The sequence below is a fragment of the Chaetodon auriga genome, chromosome 2 (assembly GCF_051107435.1).
Source record: "Chaetodon auriga isolate fChaAug3 chromosome 2, fChaAug3.hap1, whole genome shotgun sequence".
NCBI lineage: Eukaryota > Metazoa > Chordata > Actinopteri > Chaetodontiformes > Chaetodontidae > Chaetodon > Chaetodon auriga.
The window spans coordinates 10,172,905-10,185,000 of NC_135075.1; the positions used below are offsets into that span (position 1 = coordinate 10,172,905).

Consider the following 12,096-nt stretch of genomic DNA (forward strand, 5'->3'; position numbering starts at 1 on the left):
AAAAATAATGTACATGTAATAACAGTGATCTGCACACACCTTCAGTAATGAGTCATGGCAGTGTGGAGTTTGTAAACTTTCAGAGATAAAATGCACGTTTTTTTGTTTTTTTTTTCTAGTTTCACAGAGAGCATATTAGCACACATACAATATCATGCACTTAGTTGTCACCATTTTACAAACTTGAGAATTGTACAAACATAAAGAACTTTTTCATCCCACAACAACGCAAACCAGTTTGAAAAAGACATCCAGTCGTGACAGTGAACGTCAGTTACCAAGCACAGAGAGAGAAACTGTCACGTATGTGTTTCAACCTACGAGGAATACAACATTCAGCAAAACAACACCTCTGACAGAGAAGACGTAAAAGACTATATCTAATAATTTTGTACAATACCCAACAATACTTGTATCTACAATGGGTGTACTTTGACACCTCTGATACCTTTTTTCTTAACCATCTTTTTTGTTTTTTGCACAGACAAACTGATGACAAACTGAGCAGAGGAGGAAAGTTAATTCTTAACCTTCCTCCTTCTACTATCACCCCCTGATTTCCCTGGTTTAAAATGCAGAAGTGCCCCTCACAAAAGGCATGGCTACATTTGATTGGAGTAGGAGGTGGGTCCTCCCACCTGGCTGTACTCGGACGGCTGGCCGAGGTTGCCCTGGGCGTTGTAGCTCCCTGACTGGTCAAAGCTACCCTGGTTGTACGGCTGCTGGCTGAAGGTGCCGGCCTGTTTCTCAGACGCCCCGCCTGCGAACCTTGAAGCACCCTTGTGCCAACCGGTCTCCTTAAAGACAAACCAGATGTTCCCAGCCCATAGAACGAAGTTGAGAAACCCGAAAACCTGAAGAGAAAGAGAATGAGACAAAGCAATGCTAAGCAGGGATGAACATTCATTTTCTTGCTGTATTTTTCTATTGGATGCTATTTTATTTTTCAATGACTTCAATTTACTTTCATGTAGAAATTTCATTTGTTCAGTTTGTTTGGGAACTGTGTGCCTCTTTAACTCTCACATTTTTACTGCATTCATTGTTCATCAAGTCATTTCAGCATTTGCACTTCGACTGACACTTCAACTACAACTTCAACTGTTTCAGGTTTTCTAAGTGCTTCCCAAAGGCAACTGGACTTGCTTGAGGTTTTAGAAGATGTTTCAGCTCTCATCCAAGAGGCTTCCTCAGTTCTAACTGACTGGTGTGGAGTCCCAGGCATTTATTCTCTTGTAGGATCATTGATCGACCCAACTATCATGTAAGAAACTGTCTCAGTATTTCAATCAATTCAGTGTTTCAACTGCGAAATTTCATCAGTGAGCACCTGTACATTTTCTTCAGAAAGCTAAACTGAGCCTTTTTCTATCTTATTTATTCATCTATTCTCAGTGTTTGGGAAACACATCCTGTGAACCTACCACTGAGGTGTTGAGTCCAGACCAGCGTGGTCCATGCACAGAGCCACACTTGTTGCTCTGGACTTTGCAGGCAGAGATGAGGAGCTGCACCTCGTCTGGATCAGTGGCCATTTTCACATCAGACAGAGCCTTGGCCCAAGCAGAGGAACTGACCAGCCACATGAAGGAGAACACCACTGTCACTACAAAGTCCTGATGGCATATGAGAGAGTAGAGAACACAGGATGTGGAAAAATTAAGATCAAGGAACTACAAAATTACGCTGTCAGAACTTTGTGAGTAGTGGTTTAATGATAGAGTCCACTGTACTCACAATGAGCGGTCCTCGGTTGTTTTCACGGTACTTGTTCTGAAAGAAGATGTAGACAATGGTGGCCATGAGGGAATACAGGAAGGCAAAGACCGCAATGGTGACGAAGAACTCTGCGGAGGATGAATAGTCTCCAATGAGGAACACGCGCTCCCTCCGTATGCCCTCACACGCGGGCGCTTCAAAGGACACCTGGTAGAGCCTGGTACACAAAGAGGGAGGCACAGGGGTCAACTCAAAATGGAATTTACCAAAGGAGGCCCCGGTAACTGATGATACAGTGGCTGATTCTCATCAGTCTTTCCTGTCTTTACCTTTGGCCTGACTGCACTGTAAGAATCACTTATGTGGCTCAGAAAAGTCTGAACTGACACCTCTAACAGCTAATGTCAGTGAATATAATCTTATTTTTTATACTCCTTTCTCCTCCTACATCAAAATCGCCCCAGATAAGATGTGATTCTGTGACTTTTAGCATATCTTTAGTAGTTGGTAAAGACTGGAAGCAATTACAGTTAGAGTATGTTTGCAGATGATATGAGCTGAAAATTTAATCAGTTTCTTAACAGATTCCCACTGAAATGAATGAATTCTGAATATTCTGAAGTGAATTCCTCTTATTTGAAGCCAGATGTTTAAAATCAGTTCACCCAAATCAGAAAAAAAAAACACATTTTCTTATTTACCCCCAAGTGGTGTACTGCAGTACAGACAGTTTCAGTTTTATCTGCTGCTTTTACAGACATCGTCCCACACACACCTACACACATTATTTTTGAATTCAATACCTTCCTACATTATGTCACAGAGGCCTGTGGATGTCAGGCTACAGTATGCTGTCAATCTGAAAAGAAACACATTCCTTTCAAATAAATAAACTACGCTGGTTTAAACAGAAATTTTACATAAAAAAAAGTTCTTTATGCAAATTTCTGATGAACATTGCCTTCTCATAACTCCAGTGCATTGTGAGACCATTTCATTAAAGAAGTCATGATATTTGCCTTTGAGGTATGCCTATACCTATTCTGTCCAGATTATGTTTGCATAATCAGGAATGGATTGTCATGTAGGTGATAAGGTGCGTAACACTGATAGAAAACAGTGAGAGCATTCCAGTGTGGCTGGTATCACCATGCACTGTATTAGCATCTGAGTCAACACAGATTCCTACTCCTGCCATCGGACAATGAATGAAGCCCACTCACCTGAAAGGATAAGCAAAGTCAATGCCAATGCTGAGGTTGCTGCTGGCCTTCTCCATGCAGTCCACACTAACCCGCAGCTGCCCAGAGTAGCCCCCACATGTTGCAAATGCAAAAATGGCAAAGAGCTGCAGAAAGAAAGAAAGCAACAAAAATCAGATGCTTACTGTGAAAATGGAGCCACAGCTGTGAACTGAGGCCACACATGACAGTATTTGCATGCACACACGCTATACACCGTCACAACCTGTTACTAGGTGAGTAATACTGTCAGTAATGCCAAATCAAATCCACAGCTTTCTCCTTCAGTCCCTGTTTCAACATACTGCTGAAACATACCAATGGAATGCATCATCTGACCAGAGAACTGAGCTGCTCTTGGCTTTGAGATCTGCTGCTTTTCCATAGATACTGAGCAGCTCAATCTGCAAGGATGAAGTGATAGCACCTAGAAACTGATGGGAATGACATTTTTTTTTTCAAATCATGAGGAGAAGGTGCGTGTTTTACACTATTTCATGCAATCTTAATTATATCTCATTATGACAGGGCAACGACAGGTCACTATCACTTCTCTGTTACATTAAGGCCCAATGGAAACTACAATATATGACTGTTTCAGGAACAGCAACAGAGTTTTAGCTAAAGATGATCACACTATTACATACGTTTGAAAAAATGAACACATTCACTGTACTCATGCTTGGATAATCCTGGCGTTCGTTGACACTGCCGTTTTTACTTTGCATTTTGTTTTCTGACTTTGAGCCCAATCTGAAGATGAAATTGATCACTTAACATGAATCATCACTATCTACACTGTCTGTGAGGTCACTGAATGATGTCTGCACTGCAGGAAAAAGTTGGTGGACTTGTAGAAACTTGTGTTGAGGTTTGCTGTTTTCATAACTGACTAATTTCATACACGGTATGAAATTAGTCAGTTAATGGCTTCACTTTGAAGAGACTTTTTTGACATTGTCAACCACGTTTGTGGTTGTGTCCATTTTTCAATTTTACTTCAAAACTGAAACTGCAGCAAAATACAGCTTTTGTACCAGCCACCTAAGTAATGGTTAAAACTATAAACCAGCACAAAAATGCCAATAAACCACCATGTTCTGAACAGACACACAGCAAACATGAACAAAATATAACATCAGCATTTGCAACATAAAACAACAAAATCAGTCCAACACTGCATGATGGGAAATGTGGGTCATCACTGTAGCTCCAGCTTTCAGCAACATGGTGCTAAAGAGGCGTGCGTGCGTGTGTGTGTGTGTGTGTGTGTGTGTGTGTGTGTGTGTGTGTGTGTGTGTGTGTGTAAGGCTGTCTTTGTCCAGAGAGCAGCACACACTGCTCTGCCTCTGTCGGAATATACAGATAAATATTTCCTCAATGCCTTTTTATTGACCATCAACCTTGCATTCACATGCCTATTGTCAAATAAAAAATAGACTTGAAGCAAAAATAAATGTTCCATGTTGTGGATACACCCATGAAATGCAGTTGAGGTGCCAGCCTGAACGCAGCTCATACAGCCTATAGATTAAAATGACAGCTTTTTTGTTGCATGAGACAAGTCAAAACACGTCTGATATGTTTGAGGTCCAGACACGAAGTGGATGGGAATGATTTAAACGTCCTTTTACTTTGACTTTGGGGCATTTTCAGGTATTCAGTGATTTGCACCTTTAAAGGAATTGTGGGACGGTGTTAAGTGGGGGGCCAGTGGCCCCTTGGTCCTCCTACTTCCAGTCCTCTTGATTAGTGCATCTTTACAAGACATTCATTGACAAATACCAGGACTTTAAGAGTGTAGACTTTTACAGGGTTTTATACCTCATAACTGAACCACAGGGAAATTTAAAACTGTAACTGGAATCATTTCCTAGTCAGCAGCAAATGTTGAGAATCAGCAGTCCTACCATTCAAACATTTTGCTTACGGACATCTCAACAATTTCTGTGCCGTGAAGCCAATTTAAGACCAACTGATAGCATTTTGGCCACGTCAGCACATCGATGACAATAGCTGCAGTGAGTGTGCGGGCTGAGCTGATTTAGGACGGAGTCTCGGAGTCTGGAGGAAGAGTTCACTGTTTGTGCTCCCTTCACTGGCACCTGATGATGACTTCACCGCCATGCTCATTAAAAAAAAAAAAAGTTCATTCTTCCTTATAATAAATTTCACTGGAACTGTACACAGAGACATTATGACCGCTGTATGCATGCACACATTGACAAAGCAGCAAGAAAAAGTATAGTCTAAGAATAAAGTATGCTACCAGGAAAAACATTAAAATGTTTAATACCAAATATTATCGACATAAAACTGGATTAGCAATATGACAAAGGATGTAGGAATGAGCCAAAAACAAATAAAGAATCCATTCTTAATTCTAATAAATCGACTTCAGACCTCACAGGCTGTAAAACGTTGAACTAACTCTAATTATTAGGTAACCATTTGATGTATAATGACATTACAACGACAGTTTGATGGCACAAAGATCAGGCAGAATGATCACATGTTGAAAAAATACCTGTCTTTCGCTGAAAAGCTGTATCCACAATAAAAAAAATGCACTTGAACTTACCGGAGCAAATATAACCATACACATTGAGGAGGGAAGATCTAATCCAGCTTTGTGATGCTACAGGGCTCCCAGAAGCATTCTGATACTAAAAGAGGAGCTGGAAGAGGCTGCCAGTGGAAAGCATGGCAATATGTGTGTGTGCGTCTGTGTGTGTGGCTGAGTATGAAATGTGTACTACTTAGGGGAGGGCGGTGCACTGGTTTCGTGTCATGTTCTGCTGCCATCACATGGATTTTGCCAAGCCATCATTACTGTGATAAAAGTTTTAGCATATTGAAAATAATGTGCTGTGCTTTGACTGTGATAACATGCAGGTAGAGGGATACCAGCATCATGTAATGAAGCTCTGTGTTGATGCTGTCTTTCTTAATTCTGCATTGAAAACACTTTGTTTTGTGTTAGTGTTATCAATGATAATATATGATCACATTATCCATTTCATCTGATGCAATTTCTAAGTTGTATATTTTTCTCAATTGTGCAATAACGCTATTTATTATCCATATTGGCAACAGTACTTTTATAAACTGTATATATTGGTCATATACATAGTCCTAGTATTTCACAAGTGCAATTTCTCAAGTGCAGTACAATATATGTCATTAGTAGTTTTCTTCATAAGAATATGGGCAATAGTATTTTTCTATGGCAGTAGGGTTTTTATTGCATTTATTATTTTTTTTTTAATAATCTGTGCAAATGTACAATGTACACTTCTTTTATTTTGACCTCTTTATGCCATTGTGCTTGCTCTTTTAATACTTGCTGGCTGTAACAACTAAATTTTCCTGCTGTGGGATCAATAAAGTCTTATCTAATCTTACGCATGTACTCATAGATCCGGGGTTACAACCAATAACTAATGTTTTCCTTGCTGTAACGGCGAGTCCAGCAACACAAAGATGTGTAAAGTAACATTACGAGCAACGCACGTCAATTTCTGTGTTCACAAAAGTCTTCATCTACTCTCACCATGTGAGGAAGCGAAGACCCAGTGGATTAACTTGATGGAAACGTCCCCACAACAACAACAGGAAAACTCTTAGGATGTGGATGTGTTTTTTCATGCTGCTGTTTGTGTCATCTCACCTAGCCAGACCTGACGTTATCTCCACACTTCATACAGCAACTCAAGCTCAGCTGGTATTGTCGTTACAGTACAGCCTCCTCTGCTGCATGCAGCGTCAGTATGTGTGTCTGTTGCTGCCGAATGTAACACTACTATTCCACTGAACTACAGGAGGCGATTAGACACCAGGATACTGCAATGCTCCAGCAAAGGCAGAGAAGAAGAAGGCTGCAAGCTACAAGCATGGACGTAATTAATATTGGATTTAAAAAGTTTTGTAAATATTTTATGAGGGATGAAATGCATTCAACACATTTGTTGGAGCTGAAGGACATTAACACTGAATGTAAACATAACTTTTGTTTGTTTAGAAGAGAACTGCAGGGCTCCTTTAATAATTACTAAAGTATATCACAGTGTCCATAGAGCTCCCAAGAGGGTTCATTCGGCTCTGTAAAGCAGCATTTACAGCTTTTCTAGCATTTAATGTTGTATCTGGATGAGGCAAAGCTCAATTTAACTAGTTTAGAAACTGTTGGGTTGTTTAATGTTTAACATCAGATGCAACATGCTTTATAAGAGGATGACATGTTTTGTCTGTAAAATCAAAGTAACAACACCTGTAGAATGCAGAGGGGTTAAAAAGTCCAACATCTCCTTCCAGTGTAAACAGAATATAAGCAAACATACTTTCCACCACTGAATGATGATTCCAATGAAAGAAAGAAAAAAAACTAAAACAAAACAGCACCTTAACAGGAAGCTCAAACACTGACAGCAGACTAATCAAGCTTCTGTTTGCACAGGCTGAACCTGCACCTGACACATATAGTAGGCTATTAAAGCTTTAATTTCAATATATGTTTTAATAGATTAGTTATTAGATGTGATTTCTGAAGGTGACGCTAGACCACACATTGCTGTTGACTGGTTTAATATCTTTATTAGCATTTCTCTCCTGCTAATTCTACACTAATGCAATGTCAGTCTGCTTATTAAAATGACATGGATCATCCTCCACAGCTTACAGAAAAACATGGCTTTAGATGCTTTATCGCAAGACTGGAAGTTGTAAGAAGATTAACAACGGAAACATTATAAAAACAGCAGCAGGTTGACTTGTAATTGTTTTATGTGTATAAAGCCAACACCTTGTTCCCTACTGTATGTAATGGGTCAGTGTAAGGCAGTGGATAAAACAACAGTTTATGAGACTAAGGTTCAGGATGTTTAGTTGCTGCAGCTGAAAACTGCTGAGACAAATATTCAGTATGTGTTCTTATGAAACACACGAGACACAGAAACTTAACTGTTATTATAACACACACACACACACACACACACACACACACACACACAGAAACTTGGTGATTGTTCTCTTTCACGTAAACTTGCATTCTGTATGTTACTTTGCCAAAACAGTGCACTCTTTCCTGGACACTGCAACTGAGAAAATGCATTTAACTGAATGCGATTTAAAGTATTGTATATTTAATAACAAGTATATTGGCATTCTCTCACTTCCAACACATGCAGTCCCTGCCTCTGCTGGGATTAACTGAAGTTGTTGCCTGTACTGCCCACTCCAACAGCACTGCAGCCCAAACATAATTATGACGCAGTAGTTTTGTCATGGCTTAGCCTCATTTGACAAACAGAAAAGAGATAATTAGCTCTTCTCTCATCATTTTGCTCTAAAAGCAATGAGTAGTTTTGTGTGAATGGCTGATAAAATTGACACAAGCTATATAAGTGTTTTTGGTTTCCTGAACATGCTCTTTCTCTGTCCGAATGTGTGTTTTGTTAAAAGTCAGGCAGCTGGTTACAAGCTCAGTTTGTTTCATTTATCAACCTTGAAGCCTGAGATGAAATGTTAAAATACATTGTGAACAGTCGCTAAAGCGGACAATGGCTATTAGAAGATGTGTGTGAATGTACTTATTACAAAAAGTCATTTTCATTCCAGCTACTACATACTGCCCTACATGCACTGCATGCTATTTGTTTAAACTGATACATGCAAATGATAGAGGCTAATGGGTGCAGCTCGAGTGACTAACATAATTTGATTAATTTTGTTTGCTCATTTTTAACCACATTCTGTGATTTTGCCTGTGGACGTAGTGTACAGCTCGTTCAGTGAAGAGGAGAACAGGAGGGCCAGGTCTGTAGTTTTGTTGCTGAAAAGCAGTACACAGGCTGTGGAAATCCTGGATTTAAATGCTGGCTTCACCACGGGCAAAGATATTCTCGTGTAGATGTTCTCCCGGGTGGTCAGTTAACACCTGTGAAATTACAAAAATACCTTTGCAGATGCAAACCGCTAGTGGATAACAAGTAAAAAAAAAATAATGTTTGGTTTCCCTTTGAGGTTCGTGCTTAGAAGTTTGTGTGACCGAGTCGCAGAGTAACTTACATGAAGCCAAGATCACAAACCAGGCTTGGATTGCCTTTACAATGGCAAACTCACCACATGAGGGCGCAAGCAGAGGCAAAATCAACATGAGGGTGTAGTGAGTGGAATAAGGTTGAGCACTTATGTTAGTGATTGTGGCTGCATTGTAGGTTAGCAACTCAAAGTGCAACTTGAAACTGTACTGTAGATGCAACGTGGATAGCGAGATAGATGATGTGATGTATGAATGATGAAAATCGAGCTGATGTGTGACGTGAGGATTCTCTACTTGAGGAAACACTTCCACCATGTTTTTCCTGGAAAAACAAATTGCTTTGAGTTGCTCTTCTTGTGTGGGATCCTCTTCCTCGTCCAGCAGTGTGTGCCTAAAGCTATGTCATCTATGGTTGATGTTAGTGCTTATTACAACATGTGCTTTACTGGAATCACTGCAAACATGCCAGTATTTGCCACAACACCTTTCAAGGTAGAGATAATAAAGACTGGTGAGGCCAGGTGAGACATGTGAGACTAAAGACGGAGTTAAGAAATACAATGGAGTGGTGCGAACAGTGGCCATGAACAGCCAGGCCTCAGCATGACTGCTGACAGTGCAGACGACTGCAGGTAAACAGATTTAGGTGTCTTTTGAGTCACAAGTGAAGGACTGGAACCAAGGTCAGCTGCAGGTAAACAGGCTTCTTGTTATAATCAGCAAACATGAAAATGATGCAAACATATGATCACAGACACACATCCAACCTACTAACACACACACCCTCTGGCCTCAATATGCTATCTCTCTCTCTGTCTCTCTCTCTCAGCCCAGTTTTCCATTTAAGCTTCAATAGCCTCAAGAGTTCTCACAACCATGATCACCATAATCAGACCTGACGCCTGGTTAGCATGCGCGTCCCCTCTCCCATCTTACAGGCAGCTGGATGAGCAGCTTGCCAAAAGCTGGGGAGGAGGTCTAGAACGCCCCTCAGCCTCTAGAGGGCGCTGTTCAATAAGCCTCAGCAGCTTATCAGATCAGTCAGCTGCACTACTCGCTCTCATCCCACCAATATCAGTCAGTGTGTTCTCTGGGTGATATCATTAGTCAACATAAGATACAGTTCTTCTGCTATGTGGATGACACCCAGCTGTATCTCTCACATTGGTGTTGCTTACAGTTTGGTTACTGACATTGTTGACAGACTGTGAACCTCAGCAGGTGTGACCACCTGTATCACATTACAGGAGGTAATCTAATTACCCAATACTCTGGAGCTTTACTTCTTTTTTTTATTTTAGCATTTTTATTATTTTCTCTGGCTTGGTCTCGCTTGATCCTTTTTTTTATCTCTTGTCCTGCTGTCAGCTGTGCATTATTTTAATACAGTTTGACTGTTGTTTCATCTCGATGTAATGCACTTACAGTATTTCATTCTTCTTAAATGTGTATCTGGCAGGCATGGTCCTCATACATTTTCTAGCTTAAAGAGATAACGTCTCAGGAATATTCAGACATATCATTTAGTATAGTAACCACATTGCCATGAAATATGGCCCTCATTTAAACAATGCATGTGTTTAATTCCACATTTAAAAAAAAAGTTTTATATCAGCCACACAAAAACATTATGTCATGTCCTCTGGGTTCAGGATATAACTGCAATGGAAAATATATGTGTGCCTATTTCTGGCAGCAAGGATAACATGTATTACAGAGAGACCGTTTTATCAAGCCTTCCTCTGTATCATGTCTATGGGTGCAATGCACATCAAGATGCAGCTTCTGGTAAGAATGACTTGAACTTTGCATTTGCTTTGTTTTTCAAAAGACAAAATGTTTTCTTCTGCAGGAACTTAAATTGGACCAATTACATTCCCTTCGTCCATTTATGGAATAAACACTGTCACTTCTGTCTGCTCACTGGCCTTTTGTAGAATCAGCTGCTTCTCAACAGATTCTCTGTATAGTAAACAATGAAAGTCATTAATAATGATGACAAAGTGTGGCCCTTTTTGTGGGAAACCAGTGAAATCCAAAAAAGAAAAAGAGGAAAATCCAGTCCCTTTTGATTTTCCTCGTGCCCACAATATTATAAGTGAAACAGCAATAATGTGACATATTTTGAGACATTGCAAATATGTACTCATCTCACGCTCACTCTCACATCATTGATGGCTTTACGCCACCTTGTGGCTGAGTGCAGTCATTGAGTTGACTCAATTTCTGATGAATACCTTACAGTGCTTAAAACCCAGCATATTAGTTTTAAAATGAGGCTAATACACTGAACACAATGAATTTGCGATTAAGTGAAGTGAGATGACCTTGAATCAAAAGACGATTTTTGTAAAGTGAGTTGTAGTGAGCTGTTTGAGAGAACTGGTAGACAGTTTGTTTGTTACATCAGAGCGTTGCTACAGCTGATAAACTAGGAGCAAGATATACACAGAGCCACATGCACACAACTAAGGAGACTTTAACAGAGATCAGTATCTATCATCCAATCTTTTCTGTGCTGCTTGTCTCAAATTAATGCCAAGTGGCTACTGCTGAACATTTTGAACTGTGTGTTCAACCTGCTCAGAAGGGCATAACTACACAATACTAGGTGATGCTTTGCGAGGCTAATCTGGGACACGAAGGGCTGAGCTAGCTTTGGCTGCGTTAGGCCAGACCCGGATCAAAGCCAAACGCTGTATGAAAAACCGAGGCCTCGCATTTCCACTTGTTTTCCCTGCAGCTTCAGGCCTCAGGCGGAGGCTGAATGCTGCTTACCTGGCTGTCACGGTACACAGCTGGAACCTCTGCGGGGAGTCCCTCTGCTGAAGTGTTTTTAAGTGATTCACTCTCTTTAGCTTCGTTTGGTTTTGAGGCAAGAAAGGCCACAAACAAACACACAGAAATGCACTCATGCGTCTGCACAAGCACTTGACAAATTCACATATGCAGCTAAATCATATGCAGCTAAAAAAAAAAAAAGATAAATACTGTACATGAAGACTGTGGTGTGCTCTTATCTGAACCAACAAACGGAAGATGAAAAGTGACCAGAAGAGCAAGAGAATAAATACTCCCTTGCAATTATCACAAACA

At 40.3% G+C, this 12,096-nt stretch overlaps 1 protein-coding gene across 1 annotated transcript in view; it reads right to left on the reverse strand.

The window, feature by feature from the left end:
• Positions 1-451: 451 nt before the first annotated feature.
• The window catches only part of synpra (synaptoporin a), a 23,067-nt gene continuing 11,422 nt past the window's right edge, over positions 452-12,096 (reverse strand). Inside the window, exons 3-6 of the mRNA XM_076753367.1 lie at positions 2,943-3,067; positions 1,738-1,936; positions 1,425-1,616; positions 452-854 (exon numbers count right to left, since the gene is read on the reverse strand). Of these exons, the coding sequence (XP_076609482.1) occupies positions 603-854; positions 1,425-1,616; positions 1,738-1,936; positions 2,943-3,067 (768 nt within the window). The 3' untranslated portion in view covers positions 452-602. The remainder of the gene's footprint in view (positions 855-1,424; positions 1,617-1,737; positions 1,937-2,942; positions 3,068-12,096) is intronic.